This window comes from Paramacrobiotus metropolitanus, unplaced genomic scaffold (assembly GCF_019649055.1).
Source record: "Paramacrobiotus metropolitanus isolate TYO unplaced genomic scaffold, Prichtersi_v1.0 Parri_scaffold0000073, whole genome shotgun sequence".
Lineage (NCBI taxonomy): Eukaryota > Metazoa > Tardigrada > Eutardigrada > Parachela > Macrobiotidae > Paramacrobiotus > Paramacrobiotus metropolitanus.
The window spans coordinates 185,612-208,508 of record NW_026570293.1 but is presented as its reverse complement, the minus strand read 5'-3'; the positions used below and the strand labels follow the sequence as shown (position 1 = coordinate 208,508).

General features: G+C 43.9%; 4 protein-coding genes across 4 annotated transcripts; 3 read left to right on the top strand and 1 right to left on the bottom strand.

Annotated features, from left to right (window-relative positions):
- Positions 1-138: 138 nt before the first annotated feature.
- LOC129595020 (BTB/POZ domain-containing protein 6-B-like) lies at positions 139-2,027 on the top strand. Its single transcript, XM_055491923.1, has 6 exons — positions 139-401; positions 477-596; positions 755-914; positions 982-1,160; positions 1,295-1,430; positions 1,487-2,027. The coding sequence occupies exons 1-6, from the start codon at positions 232-234 to the stop codon at positions 1,952-1,954; spliced, it is 1,233 nt and encodes a 410-aa protein (XP_055347898.1). The 5' UTR covers positions 139-231; the 3' UTR covers positions 1,955-2,027.
- A 1,885-nt stretch (positions 2,028-3,912) lies between these two features.
- On the top strand, positions 3,913-5,519 carry LOC129595019 (BTB/POZ domain-containing protein 6-like). Its single transcript, XM_055491922.1, has 6 exons — positions 3,913-4,082; positions 4,142-4,261; positions 4,321-4,480; positions 4,559-4,737; positions 4,952-5,087; positions 5,319-5,519. The coding sequence occupies exons 1-6, from the start codon at positions 3,913-3,915 to the stop codon at positions 5,466-5,468; spliced, it is 915 nt and encodes a 304-aa protein (XP_055347897.1). The 3' UTR covers positions 5,469-5,519.
- A 2,404-nt stretch (positions 5,520-7,923) lies between these two features.
- LOC129595048 (uncharacterized) lies at positions 7,924-9,291 on the bottom strand. Its single transcript, XM_055491956.1, has 2 exons — positions 8,999-9,291; positions 7,924-8,535 (listed from the first exon to the last, which is right to left on the bottom strand). Exons 1-2 carry the CDS (start codon positions 9,229-9,231, stop codon positions 8,301-8,303), a joined length of 468 nt encoding a protein of 155 aa, XP_055347931.1. The 5' UTR covers positions 9,232-9,291; the 3' UTR covers positions 7,924-8,300.
- A 4,592-nt stretch (positions 9,292-13,883) lies between these two features.
- On the top strand, positions 13,884-15,462 carry LOC129595018 (uncharacterized; the record flags this gene model as incomplete). The annotated part of the gene is made up of 2 exons (XM_055491921.1): positions 13,884-14,394; positions 14,890-15,462. Coding segments are annotated over 2 exons (927 nt in total), but the record flags the coding sequence as incomplete, so codon positions are not given.
- Between the last annotated feature and the right edge of the window lie 7,435 nt (positions 15,463-22,897).

Below are 22,897 nucleotides of genomic sequence, written 5' to 3'. Positions count from 1 at the left end.
TTGGCCAAGCCTACAAAAGTAAATTTCGAATCACTCGTAGTACCCTACTTAATTTATCTGCTATGCAATAAGTACGCATGCTTCTAGATTTTCTATATTTTCAGTTCAATGTTATCTTGTTTTCCGGTGGAGTGAGGTGCACTTTCACTTTCACCTGCAGCACTGCGAGTACCTCGTTGGTTGTGATTCTGTAAATTTTCGGTTAACCATCATTTGTACTGTGTTGTCAATATGGCGTCCGTGGATCCTAATTCATCGATATCCCGTAAGCGTAAACGACCAGATCCTGACTCGGGACTCCAGATCTACACCAAAGAGACGTTGGTCAGTGGCGATCTGAGCGATGTGCAGTTCTCCGTTGGCGGGGACTTCGGTGAAGCGAAGCTCTTCAAAGCCCATAAGTACGCCGGATTACTCGTCAGTCGTTTCGTCATCATCGGTTGTCCGCCATTTTTGCTATGCTTGTGTCTCTGCAGGTATATTCTTAGCATTCGCAGTCCAGTGTTCTACGCGATGTTCCATGGAAGCATGGCCGAATCCGGTCCGCAGGTCGACATTCCCGATTGCATGCCCGACGCGTTTGCCAACATGCTCAGGTACGTAAACAAGCATGTACTGTAGCATGATCGGAAGCATTGCGCTGTAGCCGGTGTCAATGGAGCGTGACAATGAACGAAACCGCCGCCGCCGCCGGCATGTGTATATACCGCCGTATCCTCATGTTGCAGTGTATCTTGTTTGTTATTCGTTACAGCTACCTGTACACGGATACCGTGGAGAATCTCACGGCGGACAACGTCGTCCCGACCCTTCGCTGCGCTGATAAGTACGATCTGCCGCAGTTGGCCACCGTTTGCTTGGAATTTGTGGAGACGCGAATGAATATCGGGGAATGCTTGGTCACTCTGGAGCGGGTAAGGTTGGCAGTATGCTAGCGGATTTTGCACGAGCGACTATGTGACGGGACGTCGCTTGTTGCAGGCAGTTCAGTGGAACGCAGATGATATCGTGGAGAAATGCCTGCGGTTGGTGGAACGCCACTGTGACGTCATCGTGCAGACGGAGCAGTTTACGGCCATCGCGCAGGACACCCTGAAGATGATTCTGCAGCGCAGTGCTCTAGCCGCGGATGAGCATGACATCTACTTGGCTGTTGAAAGGTACTTCCATGGCCGAAAGAAAGAACTTTCGGGTGTGCTTACTGTCGCGCTCGTATAGCTTTTTGGATTGTTTAATCATTCGAAATCAATATGTTTGACGTAAATAATAAGCTTTAGTGGAATCGTTTTTCTAGATGGGCTGTGGAGGCTTGTAAACGGAGCAATCTGGAACCGTCCGGGATCAACCGGCGCGCCATGCTGGGCGACGCATTGTGCCTGGTCCGCTTTCCGCTGCTGAACGGCGTGCAACTGACCGCTGGTCCCGCCAAGGTAGACCTGGTATCAGCGTACGCCGTTCACGCTGGTTAACGTGGTCCCTTCAACAGAGTGGGCTCCTACTGGATAGTGAACTGCTCAACATCTTCCTGCACCAGAACGGCGGTGTCCCGAACCAGCTGCCCTTTTCTCAGGAGCGACGCAGCCGCAGCACGGCCCAGCGCGCCGATCAGTTTAAACAGGTGGAAGAGGTTTTCGCGCTGAGCCCGGCCGGTAGCTGGTGGCAACCGGCCATATTGCAGTGGGCAGGTGAGCGCGGGAGCCTGATGTGGAACGCCACCGGCATGGACGGCACGGTGGTGGCCGAGCAGGCGGTGCGGGTGAAGGACTTCCTGAAGGGCGGACAGCCGCTGTATCATATGACGACACTGGGGCCGCGTGCCGCCACCTACGTGAAGCAGCATCGGACTAAGCATATCGTGCGTTTCGACACGCAGGAGGAGACCGAATGTGGGCTGTACCAGCTGCTGCTGCACAACAGCCAGGTGGTGGCCTGGAAGGCCAGCAAAGTCGGCTAGCGGGTCCTCGAGCCGGAGAACATTTACGGTTTTTACTGGCATTTTCTTTTTATTACAGTAGTTCTTCTGACGTATGCTGACATAAAAGTATGTATAGAGACAGCTTTGCTGTCTGGCGAATGGATCCTGCATTCCCATTCCTGCTTTTATTTCACCTGAACGTGCACGTTATTTGTCCCTACATGTTTTTGGTCGCTTTTGACATTAGTTTTAGCTTTATCTTTGCGACGTTTGCCTTGTCGTTCGCTCGGATTGTCTGCAATTGTGACAGTTGTCATAATAGATATTAGTGTGATACTGTGATGTGACGATTTTGTTCTACCTCGTTTCCAAGCGAATCATGATTAAGAGGATGATAATTAATGGCTGATGAATGGTCATTTGCAGAATGTTATGTAAATATTGGCTGGTTTTATAGTAAAGATAAAAAAGTCATACGTAAAAGCTGTCAATTATCACACATCAGATCGTGTAAATCGCTGCACCACCGTCCACCGGGAAGACGCCTGCTCATGCTTGCCGTCTGAAGACGTCTGCTCATGCCTACTGTTTCACGGAAGCCTGGTCAAGATCCTCTTCATCTCGTCGCGGTAATTCTTCCACCAACTGAAACTCTGTCGAAGGTAGTGTTTATTTATTATTATTATTCTGAATGCAAACTGAATGTTCTGTCTATGGCCTGGTTAAAGAATTCCTGAGTACAGTGGAACCTCCCGACCCTGAACACCCTCGGTACGCAGTTTCTTGTTCAGGGTTCAGAGGTGTTCATGGTTCAGAGGTACTGCCCCCAGGGCGGAGACTTTCTTAGGGATTTATATAATATACGTGGCTTTATATAATTTATATGTAGCTGGCTAATAAGCAAATGTATGATTGTATTGTGTTGGGCAAGACAACAGGTAAACAGAGCAATTGCAATTAAAAAATAATAATTTTAATATTCGCCGGCCGAAAAATTATCGAGAATAGATTATTTCTTATCAGAATAAGCAGCGGTCAACTTGTCCGGGGCATATTCCTTGCCTTGATGTTCATTAAAAAACTAAAAATTTGTTCACGAAATAAAATACTAAAGGGCGGACGAATGTTTGCGAATGATCTACTGTAAGTGAACACCTTGAGCACTTGATCTTCCCCTGTGTTTTGCTAAACTGCTCTGTTCATGTCTGGAGGTCTAATTATCTAAGAAAACATACTGCGGTACATTGCAGAGTGTTCACGGTTCAGAGGTGTTAACAGTTCAGAGGTCCCCCCTAATGCTATACATTACGAGAAGCGCCGGTACGAAAAAAGTTGTTCAAAATTCAGAGATGTTCAGCATTCGGAGGTGTTCAAAGTAGGAGGTTCCACTGTAGTAAGTAAACCGGTTTCGAAAGAACTAAGAAACTGTAGTGTAGAAAGAACGAAAGAACTTAACCGAATAACTCATTGCTGTTTGCTCATCGCATGTGGGGCGCTAGACTCCTCAGGGGCGACACTTCTGATTTCAAGGGGGGATAGTTTTTTTAGATTAAAAAAATTCGCTGATTCCGAATCTGCAGTCGGTTTATTCAAAAACTCCCGGGCACTGGGGGCTGTGTTCTAAAAAAGTCCCTGATTAAAACCAATCGCAGAATTGGTCGAATTTTGATTGGTCACCGGCTTACCGTTGCCCAGTCAACTGCGTGTCGGGTCTGTCGGCTCTACCACACCTCCATTTGCTTTGTTTTATTCTTCAACGTTTTCAACAACGTTTTATCGTTGGCAATATTGTGATTTACTTGCTACACATTCCTCCGGTTTTTCCACAGTCCCACTTTTGTATTTTTTTTTCCCCAGTAAGCGAACCGCATTCTTATTTCAGCCTGCAGCATTTCTACTACGTACAGATAGTTCGCTTGAGCCGAGACTTTAGTCAGTTTCGTGGGATTTCACTGGTTCTGACTCTGGTAACCAATACTAGTTCTCGCGTTGACAGTATGGCGTCCGCAAACCCTGATTTGTCGGCATCCCGTAAGCGTAAACGAGAAGGCCTTGCTTCGGGACTCCATAGTCGCATCAAGGTGATGCTGGCCTCTGGCGATCTGAGCGATGTACAATTCTCCGTTGGCCGGGATTTCGGTGCTGCGAAGATCTTCAAAGCTCACAAGTCAGTATGGATGCAGTCATCGTTTCCTCAGTACGCTGTCACTAATCTTCTGGCTGCAGGAACATTATCAGCATTCGCAGTCCAGTGTTCTACACAATTTTCTATGGAAGTTTGGCCGAATCCGGTCCGCAGATCGACGTTCCCGACTGCATGCCCGACGCGTTCGCCAACATGCTCAGGTACGGGAATACCTGGTGCGTGAACTGTGCTTCAGTTGATACTTGTTTGTATGGTACAGCTGCATGTACACGGATACCGTGGAGAATCTCACCGTGGACAACGTGATCTCCACACTGCGCTGCGCTGATAAGTACGATTTGCCAGAGTTGACCAATCTGTGCCTGGAGTGTGTGGAGACGCGGATGAATATCGGTGAATGCTTGGTCACTCTGGAGCGGGTAAGGTTGGCAGTATGCTAGCGGATTTTGCCTGTGCGACAACTCTATATATATGTGTGAGGGTATCGCGTGTTGCAGGCAGTCCAGTGGACCGCTGATGATATCGTGGAGAAATGCCTGCGGTTGGTGGAACGCCGCTGCGATGTCATCGTGCAGACGGAGCAGTTCACGGCCATCACGCAGGACACGCTGAAGATGATTCTGCAGCGCAATGCTCTATGCGCGGATGAGCATGCCATCTATTTGGCTGTTGAAAGGTACTTACATTTAATTTGCGTAACGAGAACGGTATCATTGCCGTTCGCCTGTGATGTATTTGTCCGCCTTATTTTGCTTCTTCCTTTCGAACCTTCACCCTTTACTGGCATGAAGCCCAACAGCTTCTAAATAAAAACAACAATAATTAGATTTCATAAGGACAGATGGTCCACCAGTTGGTTTTAAGCCGCTTTTCAGTCACTATTTTTACAGATGGGCCGTGGAGGCTTGTAAACGGGAGAATCGTGAGCTGTCAGCGGCCAACCGACGCGGGATGCTGGGCGATGCGTTGTTCCTCGTCCGTTTTCCGCTGCTGAATGCCACACAGCTAGCTAACGGTCCCGGCAAGGTATGTGCAATTGGATTCGTTACACCAACCGTTACTTAATTCGTTACGCAAACCTTGCCGATTGTGTGTTGCTCCGAAGTCGCGTAACAAATCGGTTGCGCTGTGAGTTGTCCGCATCGAATTGTCGCTGTGACGAAAAAACTATGGCGAAATGCCCTGCGACCACGATGCGGCTGTTCGGTTCGGTATGGCCTTCACGCAGGTGTAAAGCGATGTTTTAAAATTCGGCAGAGTGGTCTGCTCCTGGAGAGTGAGCTGTTGAGTCTCTTCCTGTACCAGAACGGCGCCGTTCCCCTCCAGCCGCCCTTTACCGCGGCCCCTACGCAACTCGGCGTACCAACCCGGCGGAGTTCAAGAAAGGCCAGGAGGTGTTGGCGTTGAGTCGGGCCGGCGGCTGGTGGCATCCGGCCAAGTTTCTGAGGAAGGGCACCGTGTCGGGCATGGAGTTAATGTGGTGCACCAGCCGAAGAGAAGATGTCGTGAAGGAAGAGGCCATGCTGCGGCCGGCGGATATCCTGCAGAGCGGCCAGCCGCTGTACTGTATGACGGCAGCGGGGCTGCCGCGTGCCGCCACCTACGGCAAGTACCTGGATCGTGGTAGCATCGCTAGCAAGCACCTTGTTCGGTTTAATGCGTCGGAGGAGGCCGAGTGTGATTTCTCCGAGCTGCTGCTGCACAACAGCCAGGTGGTGGCCTGGAAAGCCAGCAAAATTGGCCAGTAGACAAGGGAAGCCGACAACAGCAATTTCTTTGTGCGTCTGTAGCTTTTACTGACGACGCTTTCTGCCTTGACGGGTTTGCGCTGTTATCGGTAAGTATACTGTGTTAACATTTTCTAGGGGTTTGTAACTTTCATTTTGCGCTTTTTTGTGGCTTTTGCCGTATTCGGCTCGGATGTACTGCGATTTTGTGCGTTGTTATAATGAACATCGGTGTGATTATTCTTACATTATTTTCAAGAGACGGATAGGACATCACCGAATTTACGAATAATAAAGATCGCCAAAATCAAAGGAAGCAAGAAAGTAGTAAAAGGGATGAGTGGATATCAGTTATACATAACAGTCAACAGATCAGGTCTTGACGCCTACACTTAAGTACAGCATCTGGTCAGTGGCTACTACTGTACGCTCAATTTCATCCAATATTAAGTACAAGATCTATACTACGCGCGGCGCCCCATAGTTTTGAGATCTCTATAACCATAAAACTTCTGGAAAAACGGACAACGCCATTAGATCCGGGATAGTTCAGAAGTGGTCGGCATGTGTTTTTTTTATGAAATATCGAGCCGGTATCAAGCCGGCATCAAGACCAGATTGATCCAACCCATCTTAAAGGTCACCTTGAAACTTAGAAATATTTGCCTAGATACAATACAAAATACCAATTGACATAATTATCACGCTAATTAAACCGAAAAGTAAATAAATTATTGCACTTATTCAAACACTCGCGTTATTCAAACATTGCTGCCGGTGTTGCCGAGCTCGAAACACGTTTAAAATCAACCGATATAAAATGTAAAAATATAAAATCAATACGAAAAATCACTGGACGAGTGAGTGACCGAAACACTATCACCGACCACTGAGCGGAATCTCCAGATGAGTGGGTGACCGAGCTACTACCACTGACCAGTAAGAAAAATCACTAGACAAGTGAGTGGCCGAAACACCATTACTGCCCACTGAGCGGAATTTCTAGGTGAGTGAGTCATCGAGCGGGCTTTGCTCTTGCTCACCTAACGGGCTCTGTGCACTGGACAGTAGTTGTAGCAGGGTCACATCCTCACCTAGCGATTTTTCTCCTTACCTAGCGATATTTCTTACTGGACAGGTTGAGCTCGGTCAGTCACTCACCTAGTGATTGAGTGCGTCAAAAAATCGCTAGGTGAGTACGTAACCGAGCTACCACCACTGTCCAGTGCCCAGAACCCGTTAGGTGAAAGAGTACCGAGATACCACTACTGTCCAGTGCACAAACTCCGTTAAGTGATTTAGTGACCGAGCTACCACTACTGTCCAGTGCATAGATCCCGTTAGGTAGATGGGTGACCAAGCTACCAATAATGTCCAGTGCATAGATTCCGTTAGGAAGATGGGTGACCGAGCTACCAATACTGCCCAGCACACAGAGCCCGTTAGGTGAACGCGTGACCGAGCTAACACTACTGTCCAGTGCACGAACTCCGTTAAGTGATCTAGTGACCGAGCTACCACTACTGTCTAGTGCATAGATCCCGTTAGGTAGATGGGTGACCGAGCTAGCACTACTGTCCAGCGCATAAACTCCGTTAAGTGATCTAGTGACCGAGTTACCAGTACTGTCCTTTGCATAGATCCCGTTAGGTAGGTGGGTGACCGAGCTACCAAAGCTATCCAGTGCACAGAGCCCGTTAGGTGAACGTATGACCAAACTGCAATATTACTGAGCAAAACAGAGCAGGGCCTGCTAAGTTCTTAATGGGTGACCTATCTAGCACCACTGTCCAGTCTTAGCGTCCTTTTAGTTTGTAATGTGACACTCTCGTGGGTGATTAGATTCGGATGGTTTTCGCTAAGAAAATTTAACAAAAAATGATCTGTAAAGTCAAAGTAATTGCGTTCGACTGCACGAAACCAAAACATCCATTTTTTTATAAAATTTTTGTTATCGGGCTCTTCAGATTTATCCGTTCTAAGTTAGCAATCCGTAAACCGGCCAAGGAGTTTAGATCCCAAGAAACGCGGAGGCGAAGCCGAGGCTGTTTCTTGTATAGATTATTATGGCGCCGATTAAATACGAAACTAAAATCGCATATTCTCTTTGCAATAACTGATATCGTCACCGCCGCTTTAATCTAAGATGTTGACGCAATCTGTCGCTTTTGCAAAAAGACTAAGGTATTTCATCTCCACACGTGACAGTATAAAATAGAGCTCAGTACAAAGACGCGTATTATAAAATAAAGCTACATTTCTTGCATTCACACAGGATATCGTTTCAGCTAGCAAACGAACCATTAACGGCATGTCGATCTCCGGGCTTCTTCGTAGTTATGCACATTCTCCGTGTACAGTATTACAATTCCGCCCATCTGACAGGAAAGGCGCTAAAGATTTCAGGGATATCACAGAACGATCGCCGCATTCATTCCGGCAACGCGCGCCCCCTGTGGTTTCACGGCCGTCCAGCTGATCGCTGTTAATGTGCGGTCAGTTTCTTCCATAATCACTGCGCCCGGCGTCCTCGTGGGATCCGTACAATTTTGCGGAAGCGAGGAGTCGTCGACGGGCGGGGTGTGCTGGGCGGTAGGGATGGCTCGTCATCCTCGGTCTCGACGAAGAACTCAATTCGGTTCTCCCCCGTGGCCGGTGTAGTGGTGCTGTTGCCCAGTACTTCAAGCCAGCGGGAGTTGCAGTACCACTCCTTCCGCCAGTGATCACAGCAGTGATCGTTGATGATCCTGTCCAACCATAGAACAATGTTTACCCCGTACTCGTTTTTTGTGAATTTTAAAACCGCTTTAATCGCAGTCATATATACTAACTAAATAATAATAACGATACGTTATAAAGATGGTAAGTTTGTACATAATGTACTTTACATTGGTAGACGGCATATGAACGTTAATACCGCTTGCATCAATGTTTAAACTCGTTGACTCAATATTATTCAGAATGAGTTGTCAATGCTGTCGGCATTAACTGGCTCTGTTATTAATTTTACAGTACAGCCATGCAGATTTTCTAAGAAGAAGACAATTTCACAATATGTTACTGTTTAAAGTGCAATGTCCAAGCCGGAGACCAGTGATTGGGCTTCGAAAAACATGCGATTCAGACAAAGTTTGTTAAAATTCCAGGATTACAACCAACACTTCTGACAAACCGTTCCTGAAGAGCTTTCATCAGAACGAGCGCACTTACCCACTATGCACGACACAGTAATCGTATGTATCCTGAAACGCGTGCGGATAGCACATGCAGACATGCCGCGCCCGCGAACATCGCTCCCCGGCGCCGGCACGGTACGGGCAGTAGATATCCTTCCCGTCTACGCTCACAATCCCTCCGTGGCGGATGTGGACGGTGGTGGGGCAGGCGGACAGGAGCGCGGCGTAGTTGACCAGCATGGTGACCTCCACAAACCTGGGCAACATCGTGGCACGATCCTCTCCTCGGTAATGAGCTTGTGAGTTGTATAGTGTGATACAAGGCGGTGTTACTCTGGCAACAGAGGAAGAGATGCACGGGAATCACGGAGCAGGCGACAAGGGAAATTAAAGACGATCGAACATGATGAATGGCTGTGCAATTATGCAGCCATAAAAGCCGTGTTGATTGCTCCGTAATTGCTTCGCCACTGCGCCGTGTACTGGTTGTACGTACTTACAGCTTTATTTAAACGGATGTCAGCTGTATTGTACACAGCTAATCAGTGACTGAGTGTAGCGCGCATCCGTTAAACTGTACGAAAAATCGGCAATACAGCGCACATTTGTTAAGCTATACGAAAGATCGTACGTGCGCGCACCGTCTACCGCTCATTCAACATAAAAAGGGTGTGGCTTATACTCATTGTCCAATCAGCGCGTTCTCTTTTTATTCGGCTGCTTCGCGGTGCGATTAAAACGAACAAGAGAAACTTTATCCATTTTAAAAGTTGGATGATAAAGCGTTTAATGTGTCCGTTGTAAGTTGTAGCGCTGGTATAATGTATGCAAGCGCGGGTTTTAACGTCCGGCTAATTAGCGAGTCGGTCGGTGTTAAGTATCGGCTAATGAGTGGTAGCCGTAGCCGGCGACACTGCTGACACGAGTGAGTTGTGCGGCTACTGTCTTGTCTGCCTGCGCCTGCGCGCTGTATATGCACGTTAACGGCCCAGTGTCCAATGAACGCCGTGCGTCTCAGTGCTGATGGGTGAGAATGGAAGAAAAAGTTGCCTGCCACAGATAATAAAATAAGCAATAAAGCCACCTTAATTTTCCTCATTATTACCCATTAGCCAGCGACATACTACTGTGTACGGAGACGACAGCGGAATAACAGCCGTCGAACACAAGAAGAGAATGGTGTATTTCATTCCGTCGTGTCCTTCTCTGTTTACTTTACTTTACACCGACACTCACATCTTCACCATTGTCATGTTTCTCCAGTTCTCTGTCTGCTTAGACACTTCTCAAACAATATGTCCATCAGAGAAATTATTTTATTTACTGATGCTTGTAGGCGATTGTCAGTGTAGATGCAGCTGTTTGTGGTAAAACTAAAATAAATTGTTTGTTACTGTACCGTTTGGCCATCCTATGGCATAATAATGTGCCAGCAGTTTCGAGATACACTGCTAATGAAAATGCATGTGAACCGGGAGATATCCCCGCCTCGGATTATGACAGAGGATTACATTTACGGCTGTGTATGGATTTGCTGGTTTACTCTAATGGAGATTGCTTTGATCATACTGCACGAAACCGGGAATTACTGGGATCGATTAGGGGAATAACAATGGATGCACGCTGCAGGAAGCGGCCTGCAGATGATTTCCGGTAGGTATCCTGTTTGCGCAACAGGTATTGGACTGCGATATCCAGCAGATATGGATTACTATAATTATAATGGATCAATTAATCGTGGAACTGAAACCGCTCATCTAAAGCGCGAAATGTACATTTGCATTTGTTATATTAGCAAAAAGCTAGCCAGCGCGTGCGTTTGTAATAAAACTTAAGGAAACACGTGGACCGTAAGAAACAGTATATTTTATAACCGCGCAAAACAATGTGCAATGGAAGTTTATTTTAATTTTTGGACTGGGATGATATTGTACCGTTCGCTTGCTATCGCTGCGATAAAATAAGTTGCAATGTACGCTCTATTAGCTTGTCAATCTGCTGTCGAGGAAGGCTAATACGCATCTGTACCGGCAAGATGCAAGCGTGGCGGAAGTTGCGCAATGTATCTACAGCTTCTGCCGAATGTGCAACCGTGTTTTCGTGTTCCGCATGGCTGCGACTGGAGATGTGTCGAGAAGAAACGTTTCCCGCGTTTCGTTTTTCGCTTAATTTACTTCGGAATGTAAACAAAAATTTTAAATGGAATATGTACCAATTCCGGACTGCAGTAGTGTATCAGTTTATCACTCAAACTGAGCCGGAAAAACACCTGACCATATTAGAATTTTTAAGGACGATTAATGAGACCGGCACTTTTCCGGCGTTTGCCCCGTGTTTTAAAAATTTTAATCGGTGACCGTAATATTATTTTTCTCGCAATTTTTTCACCAATATACATGTACCCCAGTATAGGGCAAAAATGCGCAACTATTAGCTGCTGGCGCATGTTAAGTTTTGAGGAAATGCCGGCGTTATACGAATGTTCGGTATATATGGCGTCCATGCACCAGCCGTAAATTTCGTTGCTCCTGAGTTTTATTTCCGGCGGAAACAGCAGCAATAAACCTCGTGTGCGTGTGCGCCGCGGAGAGAGTCTTCCCGCTATCGCACGGCAATGTACTTACATAAGTTACATACCGTTAGTTAAAACGCACACTGTTTTATGGATGCACATGATCGTCTTGTATTATCCAATCTATGTATAGTATACAAAATTCCGTGATGTTGTCATGGCAGAACATGAGCGACTAATCTGTTACAAAATCCGGTGCCGAAAAGATTACAGTATATGAATTTGCTTTAATATAAAAATTAGGGTTTTTTTTAAGTAATAATTTTCCGTGTGCATTAAATCTAAAGTTAGGTTCATGTTACTATAAATTTATAGCTTGCGTGTGCCAGAATGGTTTGACCTTTTACTAATGCAGACTATGCAGTAAATTTTAAGCACCTTAACTCAGCAAATACGTATTTTAAATCTTTTTTTTTCCGTAAAATAAGTAGATTGTCCCGATGAAGATGTCATGGTAGAATTGCACAGCACAACGGTGACAGCGTTATCCACCGGCCAACAATAGCCAGCTATCACGGCATGTTTTGGCCGGCGCAGCAGGCCGCGGCGTGGGCCGGTCCACGGGGCCATAATTCTTGTTGGACTTTGTATGAAGATGTCTCCGCCGCTGACAGTTATGGCCGCTCGGCCATACCAATTACACACTGCGCCGGTGCTGACCGCTCGCCAAATGGCTACTTTGTCCAGTCATGCAGCTGTATGCATGTTATCCAGGATGAGCGCTATTCCGCTCCTAGCAACATGTATACAATCTTATAAAGCATTATAACATTCCCCGAATGCAATTGTGCAGGTAACACAACAGACTGGTAATTATCGACCGCGGCGTTTTATTAGCCGGCATGACCGGTTCTTCCGGCCAGTAGATTGGAAACATGGGACGTGATAAGTGCATTAGGCCATTCGCGGTCTTAATCGCACCGTCTAAATGGCCGTTTCTTAATGCAAGCAGTAACGTCAAACGGCAAATTAAATCGCGAAACGCGTAAAGAATTTACAGAATGATAAGGGTTCGTTCAAGAAGGCGCAGTTTGTCACTGTAGCACACTTAATGTGTATGCGATCTTAAGTTATCAGGCTGCTATAAACTGATCCTAGTATAAGCATATGCATTATGCATATCTTCATATGCTATTGGTTACCCAGTTCCTAGATATGGCTTCCGAGTTCCCAAATTCACTGTTAAAACCTCTCTTTTTTGACGCGCTGTTACCTGTCACCACTGATAATCCGGTGTCGTATTTCCTGTGCTTTGAGTGACGCCAGTGATAGAGCTGCTTTTTTTTACCTAGAGTGTTTAAAATGTTATTGATCGATCACGCTTGTCATTGTTTATCTTTCGCTGGAAATGGCCGGCCAGCTCTTTGCTATTGTAGCTCGGAGGTGCGGTAAAGGCGCTTTACACCTGCCGACATGCATGAGCGCCCGCGGAACCGGCTACCTGCAGGTAACTGCCGTCATGGCGAACGCGAGGACTGTATAGTACCGTATCGAGCCCAAGACCACAGACAGGATGTCCAACAGAAGAGGGGTATGCTCTCACGGGTAATAGCTGCTACCGCGCCTCCCGTTCGTTGCAAGGATAACTAACAGTGTTTTAGTCTTGCTGTTATCAAAGGAGACGCTACATTTGTTATACTTCAAATTTCCCGTTTTTTAATGTGGAAGTTTAAATTATGAAGTTATAGGCGTTTGTAAATTTGTAATTAGCGCAATCTCGTGTTTTTTACCTATATACAGTACATAAAGGTGGGGGACAATCTCCACTTGACGCCTGTATGCGCTTCCTGCAATAGTTAACAGCTTACGGAAGTTCTAGGGCACATTTGGCGCACCCATGATGACCCAACCTTCGGTGTCTGGATAGTGTAGAATGTATTGTCGTTTATTTCTGAAAACTGAATCAGCCAGCCAAACCTTAGCAGGACGCAATCGTTAATTGCAATAGCAATCGCTTAAACATTCATTCGTGATTCGGATACGTGACTTATTCTGACATCAGCGACGCGGTTGGTTGTTGCACTTTAAACTATGCAGTATGTATACCGAATATGACTAACAACTGATTGTGTGTTATCAAAATATTAAGTCAGCTCAGCAGTCAGCACACTGGTGTAATAAGACGAAATTGCATAGTAGAGCTCATTTGCAGCTTGATATTAGGTAATGGATTCCTGTACATTATTTCCTTTACTGTAATGATATTTCGTAGCTTGCGTAAACATGTTTTACGTACAACGTAGAGCTGATGCTTTGTTTCAACATATATAATGCGCAAATAAACACTTCCCTGTTCGCCGGCGATTTATGCGCACTGGGAGTGTTCCTGCACACTGTTTGTTGATTTAATTTAAGTTTCAACCCGCGAACCGGTGGAACGATTTCCGCGTATTTTGTCCGGCATTGTACGTACTTGATCGGCCAAAATGGGGAACGAACTGTCGGCTCATATGGCGAACGTTGCCGCCGCCCTGGCCGAACAAAACCCCAGCGCGAACAGCGGGAACGCGACGCCGCTGAGCACCAACGGCGCCTGGACGAGGCCAACCAGGCGGCGGCCGCCGAACGGCTGCGTCTTCAAGAAGAACTCCAACGTCAACAGCAGCAGCGGGACGAGGAAGCCGCTGCCGAACGGCTGCGCAACGAGGCTCGGATCAATGCGCTGGCTGACAGTACGAAGACGGCGCAGGAGCGGCTGCGCAGTATACAGGAGCAGCTCGACGAGCCGGTTAGGGACCGTCAAGCTAGAGTGGAGTGGATTAACGGATTGCAGCTGCAGATTCATCAGTCGGAATCCCTGCTGCTCGTGGGACCCAAAGGAACCGGAAAGAGCACCTTCCTCTGGCTCCTCAAACGAGGTAATAAGACCAATTCGAACTAGTTCTTTCTAGACACCGGTGACCCGCCAGGTAAATTATAGCGTTTTGCTAAACTGTCTCAGTTTTTTCAAGTTTTCTCATGGTTTCTTACGTTGGTGACACTTTGGTTCGTTAGATCATTTTGCCTTCTCAATTTAAGTTTTCAAAAAGGTTTCTTAGGCTTCTTTTTTTACATGACTTCTTAGGTTTCTTAATTATGTACTAAGAACTCTTAGCTACTTTTTAATTTTCTGATGTTTCTTGGGTTGTGTTAGGCTCTTGGGTATTTTAGCAGTTAGGGTTTCCTTATTTTGTTAGACTTCCCATATTCGGTAGGTTTTAACAAAGATGGTTTTCTTCAGTACACTTTTTTATGCTTTCTTTGGTTTTCTTTAATGTTAAATTTGATTAGGATCGCCTGGTTTTCTATCCGACCTTCTTGAAAACTTTGCTTATAAAATTGCCGCTGTATGTCCAACTTCGAATCGAATTTAGGTGAGAAACCCCAACGGACAACCCGCGATGGCACCGTCAGCATTCTCCACATCGACGGCTTCATCGACTCCATCGGTTTGCGCGGCTGGACACCGGAAGAACTGTGGAAACTCGTGGTGCTCCTAATCTACGATGGCATCCCGCAGGATCTCATCGTCTTCACCAACGACCGCGTCGATCTGCCGATAACCACGCTGGGCCTCTTGGGCATCAACAATCCCATGCTGGCCATTATGTCCAGCGACTTTTGGCGGAACCTCGAGGGCCAGGATCCCCGGATCCACATCACCGAGGAGGAGAGAGTGCGCCGCGTGGATGCGCTGGATTTGGTGTACGATCTGCGGATGTACGAAGAAATCCGGGAGTTCAATTTGGGTATACCGGTAACACACCGACGATCTCCTGGAGCTGGTTAGGAAGCGGGAGGCCGCGGAGGTGCGGCCGTTCCGCGGGCTGTTGCAGGAGCTGGGCGGGCAGTTCACGGTGGGCATGGAGAATTCGCCGAATATGGAGACGCTGTTTCGGTTTATTTACATTTATGAGAAAGTTTATCAACGGGACCGGCTAAGGTTCATGAATCATGCAACGCTGCAAGAGTTTGACCAATAAAATTTCTATAAAAGTTCCGCTTTCCACGCTCTTTCTCTTCCTGATTGCATTGATGATTTAACATAAGCGGCTGCAGTTAAAACAAGTACAAATCAAATATATAGTGCGTAAATATAATTAATTAGTTATAAGATATATTGGTATTCATTTTTATTTATTTTAATTTCATTATTGTTAAACTTAATTTCATTTATATTTAATTTAATTTAAGAAATTGCAATGCGCTCGAAAAATGGGAGCGCATAAAAGTGACCTTTAATTTAAACACATCCCACATATTGAACTAGTAATTACGTGGATTTGTAAAACCGAAAACGTTCGTGCTTTAGTTTGCTAGAAGTCTATTTAAAGATCTTTTATTATTCGGATCGAATTATTATGTATACGTTTGAAGCACATCTTGAAGCCATTAGCCAGCTTAGCATCGCTGTCTAAAAGCGCTCAAATGAAAGCCTGAGAGACTATTCAGAGTTATTCCGGGTGCTGTGTATACGCTATTTAAATGAGAACATGCTGCGAAAGAGAATGGGATCGTTTGAACGCGGGGCCGTAAAAAGTTTTACGATTCCCAGCACTTAAATGATTTTCCTCCGTTCTCGGTACTGCCATGGCTTAACTGGATCCCGGTGTCCACTGGGCCAGGCAGGCAACAACGGCATGGCATCCGGCTGCGCCCGGCATCAGCCGGATGTCGACGTGCCGGGTCGGGGCGTGCGTGCGGGAAACTAATTGCGTTGCGCTCGCATCCACACACATTAGGCTTCGCTACATCGCGCAGATGTTATGCTTTTAAGCGGGTAATGCTGACCTCCTCAGCATCTTTATGCGATTGCACAAAACTTCGGCAAAATTTTATATATACTCGTACAACATTCTGCATATATGTACGAACTGTCGTACACTGACAATCCTGAGTACTGTATATATTTGAGGACTAATTACAGGCACACCACAATTGTTACTTACATAATATTATATTATTATGGATTCTTTCGTACTTACGTTAGTAGTTGCTACTATTAATAATAATTATTTTCGTAATTTATTATATAATATTTATTATTTCTTTGAAAAATCGCCTTTGAAAAATCGCAATATGAATTCGCGAAAGCCAGGGGAGTCGATAAATCAATAAGGTAAAGTGTAAAACAATCTCTGAATTTAAAATCATTCATTTCAAAACAGTGTTGACAGCGGTGACCCAGGCCTGGTAGTCAGTAGTTAGTTAGTTTACTGCATTGGCTTTTGCCGAATAAAATTAAAATTTATCGGCTTTCAGTTTTTGTGATTTCCGTTAATCATATAAAGTATTCTTTCAGAAGCGATTAAAATTTGGTTGCGCTATACAAGTTTAGCTTGTACGTCATAGCTGTTAATGCCGTTGTTGTACTATTTAAAAATTTGAATTATAATTCAAATTGTCGCATTTAAAGTATTGTCGAAATCGCTACTATTTCAGCAATTTCCAGCTCTGGACCACAATCAAAAATAACGACGTATGAGCAGGAAACGATAAAGCGGCATGTTTTGTGCATAAATTGCAGTCAATATTGCACCTGAAACGATATACAGCTGATTATGTTATCGTCGGTGCTGTCCGATAATTGGCGGCCGGTGGTCAATGGCAGTGTGTATGTTCCTGTGTTGTGCATAGTGCACGGCGAGAAATGTTGATGCCTTTATTGGCCGGTGTGTGTCATTAATAAAACCGTTGAACAACGTCATGTTTGTACAGTGCCCTAATGGCAGTTTGCGCCTCTATCTAGCTAAATGATCCAATAAAGCCCCGACGACAATTAAGTTACGTATCCTCTGTACATGCAGTAAAGACCGGTCCAGTCGCTGTAATGCGGCCGGCCAATGGCTGCAGCCGGTCAAATGAACCATTAGCGGCATTTCAGGCACAATTAGGCGCTGACAAATTGCACACATCCTTTTATTCCTGCCGACTTGTTTTCCTGTGCATTTCTTCAGCGCTGGTTCAACAAACGCTACCAGTTATTTTAACTAAAAATAACTTCAACTTATAAATCATTATCAGAAACTTACGCAGCTAGTTGGCAAAATACCGAGAAAATAATTACAGTAAATTCAGATAAATAGGGAAAATAATCGAAATAAACTCTAAATAAGTATATATGGAGATTAATTTATAAATTCAGTCATCAATATTAAAAATTTTCAAATAATATTTATCATTTATCAAGACCAGTGTGCTTATAATTTCACTGAATAAATATTTATGTATAGTACCAACTACTAAGTATTCGTTAAGAACGTCCCCTATCGTGAACGATAATGCTTATTTATTTTTCAAAATAAAAATACTTAATAATTTAATTCTTATTTAATAAATCTACCATGAAATTCTTTACTAATGTAAGAAGTTTCAATAAATAAATTTGATAAAAAACCCTAATTTTGCCGGTTTTCTGTTCTAATTTGTAGCTGTTGCTCAATGAAATGACCTCATTTCTGGGCGAAGAAATGAATGCCTCAGTAGTGCATAGGTCGGTGTGTTTGCGCCATGAAGCGCATGTGATGGGCTATAAAAAAAGGAGCTGTCTGTGTGACTGTGTTGTATGAGCCAGGTTGGGGAAAATATTTGCCAGCTCGCGGAAGACGATGGTCTGGCTTATCGCTAATGACCGCTCGTAAAACAATATATAGACTGACTGTAGCTCATTAATATATACGTATATACTGGCCTGCGCAGTCCCCATTCGGCACAATCTTTTTGTCGGCATCAGCCGCCCCGATGCTGTACACAAACACCTCCGATAATCAGCGCCAGCGCCGCGCGTTCCTGTACCGCATTAAACTGTTTGTTTGCAAGTCGCCCCAAAGGAATGCGGCCACTGCACTGAGCAATTGCACCGTTAAAACCTCGGAATAAAAAATTTTGTAAAGGTCACCTACTCAAATAGAAAAACCTGCTATTTTCATGCTTATGATTTTGTCAATTAATAAAAACAATAATTAAGTACTACAGGAAATTATACCAGCATGACGTTAAATATTTTTAACCAACACGGTCACGTATTAATCAAGGTCACGAACAAGTTGGAACCCTTATAGTTAATTTCGGCAGTAAAAATATAACATAAACTTAAATGAGTATGACGAAGAACTAAAATGATCCAAAATAAAAAAGTAATATTTAGTGAAGAGACAATAAAATAAATAATAATAAATAATTTACACAAAACAAATTAATTACAAATTTATTTTCGGTGTCCCGAAAAGATAAAAATTGCAAAATGCTTCACGAAGTTTGACGCGTTTGATCAGTAATGCATCGGTGTACGGTGAATATCTGTACGATATTCGTAGCTAAATTATAAGCATTTTTCTCATGAAACCGGCTATTACAAATAACTTCGTCAGGCGTCATGCCTTGAATAATTAAGATCCAGGCGAGAGTTGTAAAACATTCTATTGGCAAATGTGCGTTTGTCAATTTAACTGTAAATTGCTGTGCTTACAGCGTAACAGACAAAGTGAATTTCGCTTGGAGTGAGGCCTAGTAAGGAAATTCGTCATTAAGCAGCAAAAACACTCAACATGAGCCGGTGTTTCTCGATCCTTATGACAAACTGGCGATCCGCTTAACTTTAATTGAATGTATAGACAATATCGTAAATTAATGGCAAGTGACAGATCGCAATTAATTTCCAGCGGACAACGCTGAATGATTGGCTCTCTGTATAATATATGCCGTGCTGACGTAAGCCGGTTAATTGATGTTTTTTGGATGTTTTCCGTATAGCGAAGATCCCCGACTGCGAGGCGCAATTGCTGATTCCCCTACGAAATGAGCCAGACGCGGAGGGGTGTCGTTGGAAACGCCGAAAGGATACATTGATCTATCGATGACAGTCATGCATGTTGCCGGTTGCAAGATACATGCGTTTTCCTTATGGAACGCCGGGTTGTACAAGCTTGTCCCGTAACTTCTATTGTATAAAGGAAAGTTCCATATTTTACCATGCAGATCGATACTTCGGTTTTTCTCGTATATCGGTCATTTCAAGTACTTTTTTTCATATTTTCATCATAAATTGTTTTTGTTCGACCAGACTTGAAGTCTCTTTGGGGTTGTCTGCTCTTGTGCCGTAATAATAATAGTAATAATAACGTTTTCACATTTTGGTCACCTGGTGGCAAAATTTCCTGAGTAACAAAAATACCAGAAATGAATAGTTCTATAGTAAAATCATAGTAACACTTCGCTCATGAATTTCATAGCATAACCTTTAAAAAATTTCCATAAAAAAACGAAGAATAGGAACTGGACCGGGTGCAGTATACATGAACCGCTCTTCCACGTTTGCAAATTTTAGAAGTTTCGTTTGCCAACAATTTTAATTTTTGGAGTAACCCGGGAATTTGTGTTTGTCACTGCGTTGATGCGATAGAAATTACGGGACATGCTGGTACACAAGTTGCGTGCGGATGGAATTGATTAGCCGGTTCTGTATACACTGTTGTGTATATATTCGGTGGCCCGGCGGGCGTCGTAAAAACCCCGGCACTGCATTCCGGGATCAGATGCAGACGCGAAGGAAAAGGACAGCTGACAATTAACGGGCGGCGGCTTTGATCTCTCTCTTAGAGAAAGGAGCGATGCGAAGATCGGGGCGCAGTGTGGAGCTTGCGCTTTCCCAGCCCAGCGGACGTTGGACTGCTTTAGAATTGCAATGCGGGTTGAGACGCACATGCGGACCATAAAGCCGGGTGAGATTACTCGAGCGGGGCTGTAAATTCCCGGCGTAATACAAATGAGAACACAGCGCAGTCATGCACGGACGTTGTTTGCTTGCCGGTCTGAGCGGCACGCAGCGCTACACACCCACTTTCTCAATAATATCGCAGCGGTGACCTTAAACGGATTTTCGAATGGGTAATTATTTTTCTTGCAAAAATAATTTAAACATGTGGTACATCTATTTGATATATGTATAAGCAGCTATCTCCAAGTTTTAAAAGGGTTTTAAAAGCGCATTTTCGATTCAAATGTAATTTTTTTTATCGTGGAATATTTTATACTCTGTACAATAAATAAATCTACCAATTACTGTATAGATTTACTTTTTCAACAGAACTCGCAGAGAATAAAAGCGGTATGTCCATTTTGCTGAGAAGTCACCTAAAAGTTACTTAAAAACCATGTACGTATTTATCTTTTTCTAAATTCTTTTCTATCTTTTCTATATTGGACTCAACATTTTCTCTTACTTGATATACAATTATACATGAGCCATCGCGAACTTTCGAACGGTGGTTTTCAGTTTATTAATTAACAATCTCAAACCGTATTTTCTAACTACTCTCTCTGGCTTAAAATTTAATCATTTTAAATATAATATGCATTTATTGTTGATATAATTCGGTTGGTGCTCAATTTTATACTATTGAAAGTGACCGAACCTTCCGGTTTTCTCTAGCTAATTACAAAGTGACCTTTACGGAATTTGTCCCGCTTGTCGGGAACAAAGAGTTGTCCGTAATTTTTTACCTTTACCTAAAAATTCTCCATGCGTGCAAACCTTAGAAATTTCCTCAACAAGATTGACGTAAACCGGTTCTGATTGCGACAGCGTGTGTAAAGCACAGAGTGTACATTGTGGAGTACTTGCCAATCTGTGGTGTGTACACTAGATATGCCTGCACCGCGATCTCACTCGTTCTTCGAGTGAATCGCGGTGTTTTTCCTACCGTTCACCGTTGCAAAAACCTGTTTGGCCGGGCTACACGCATTTCTGTAGTGCAGTGCATACAGACTGATAAAAAGACCGGCCGGTCGGTGCATGTGTTTCAACGTGGATGGGCCGTGTAATTGGCCGGCTGTGCGATAAGGCCGTTTATCTGGACGTGTTGTGTGAAGAAGAGCCATAATTCATTCGCCGGCACTCTCTTGCCAGTTGCCATTGCGCTCTCCGCCATCTTTGTCCATGTATAGCGTGTATAGCAGAACGTTATCTGCCGCTTGTATTCAAGCCTTGACAGACACACCACTGTTCGTCTACCTTTTGCACAATCTGCCGAACTGTGATTTATACGCGTCCAACATCTTTTGTCAATATCAATACCAGACACCAACATTAGGCGATTTTATGAAGCCCCCTTCAATCATGTAATACACCGCCTTCTTATCCCATTTAAAATACAATTTTTGTCCAAACATTAAAATGATTAATTTAGATTAATCTTATTTGTTTTCCAGTAATATATTTTAAAAATTATCGTGCGGTTTTTTTGCCGGTTTTGTATGAAGAATGTTAGACTGTTACAGGTGGATAATTTACGAGACGACCTTGAGAAATATTTCGACAATATTAGCTTTGCGATAATGGCCATCTGCGTTTTATGGTTCTCTGCTAAGATTGCGCGTTGTACAGGTTTCAAGCGCGGATAATATATGACTACAACAAATGCTTGCCTCGTTGTCCGACAATTTACTCGCTAATTTCCCAACAGCCGACCAAACCGTCATAAAATACAATCAAATCAGCATACACATGTGTGCAAACACCGTCATCCACGCAAGTGCACCTCTATAAATCGTTTTTTTCTCACTTGCATTAATACGCAAAATGTTTTCCTTGTTACGTTATAAAGAAAATATTGCTTATCATTTTCCGCCGCAGTTGCAATTTTTTAAAAATACCGATATTTAAACGAATGCTAGTAAAAGCTGTATTAATAACTAGAATTTGAAAAGCATGGTATGTTTTATTAACCTAAGCCATTGCCGAAACTGGCTTCATTTAAGTGAGTAATGCGAAGTAAACTGGCAAGCTTGATGAACGATAAGAAGCAGCATTAAAAGCGATTTATTTTCTATGGGCAGCGTCGTTCTGCTGTTAAAATGTAGTCGTAAATTTTTTACGGCTCCGGCTTCAGCTAGATAAGTTGTAAAGATTTTACCTATTTAGATTAGCTCAGCTCCTCTCGAGCGGAAAAAGTCAGTTTGTCTTGAACAAAGGCCAAATGCTGAACGGTTTACGACGGCCCATTTTACCGTGTATTTAACTTCTTACCGGCGAAGATGTATTTTTAACATTAAGTCTATCTAAAGAATTATTAACTTGATGCGAGTTGTACATGAACTGTGTCGCACAAATGGAACATATAAAAATTGTTAGTACATTTTTGCTGCATATTTCTTTGACAAAAGAGCCTGGAAAATTATTTTTATAATAAACTAAAAGAAACCAAAATTCTTTTGATGAATAATCATCCTGTTCTTTGTCCATATTTGTCCTGATAGGTGATAATAATAAATAATATTTCTATTTGGTTAATCTTTAACCCTTTTTTTATATACTGCAAGCATACCAGAATAATTATGTAATAAGAATTACTGCTTTTTATTCGAAAGATTAATAGTTACTAT

Excerpts from the sequence above, each read along its gene's own strand:
- LOC129595020 (XM_055491923.1), top strand. The coding sequence starts at position 232 with ATGGCGTCCGTGGATCCTAATTCATCGATATCCCGTAAGCGTAAACGA. Across the intron at positions 402-476 it reads AAGCTCTTCAAAGCCCATAA|GTATATTCTTAGCATTCGCA; the intron begins GTACGCCGGATT and ends GTGTCTCTGCAG. Across the intron at positions 915-981 it reads GCTTGGTCACTCTGGAGCGG|GCAGTTCAGTGGAACGCAGA; the intron begins GTAAGGTTGGCA and ends CGCTTGTTGCAG.
- LOC129595019 (XM_055491922.1), top strand. The coding sequence starts at position 3,913 with ATGGCGTCCGCAAACCCTGATTTGTCGGCATCCCGTAAGCGTAAACGA. Across the intron at positions 4,262-4,320 it reads GCGTTCGCCAACATGCTCAG|CTGCATGTACACGGATACCG; the intron begins GTACGGGAATAC and ends TGTATGGTACAG. Across the intron at positions 4,481-4,558 it reads GCTTGGTCACTCTGGAGCGG|GCAGTCCAGTGGACCGCTGA; the intron begins GTAAGGTTGGCA and ends CGCGTGTTGCAG.
- LOC129595048 (XM_055491956.1), bottom strand. The coding sequence starts at position 9,231 with ATGTTGCCCAGGTTTGTGGAGGTCACCATGCTGGTCAACTACGCCGCG. Across the intron at positions 8,536-8,998 it reads TACTGTGTCGTGCATAGTGG|GATCATCAACGATCACTGCT; the intron begins GTAAGTGCGCTC and ends ATGGTTGGACAG.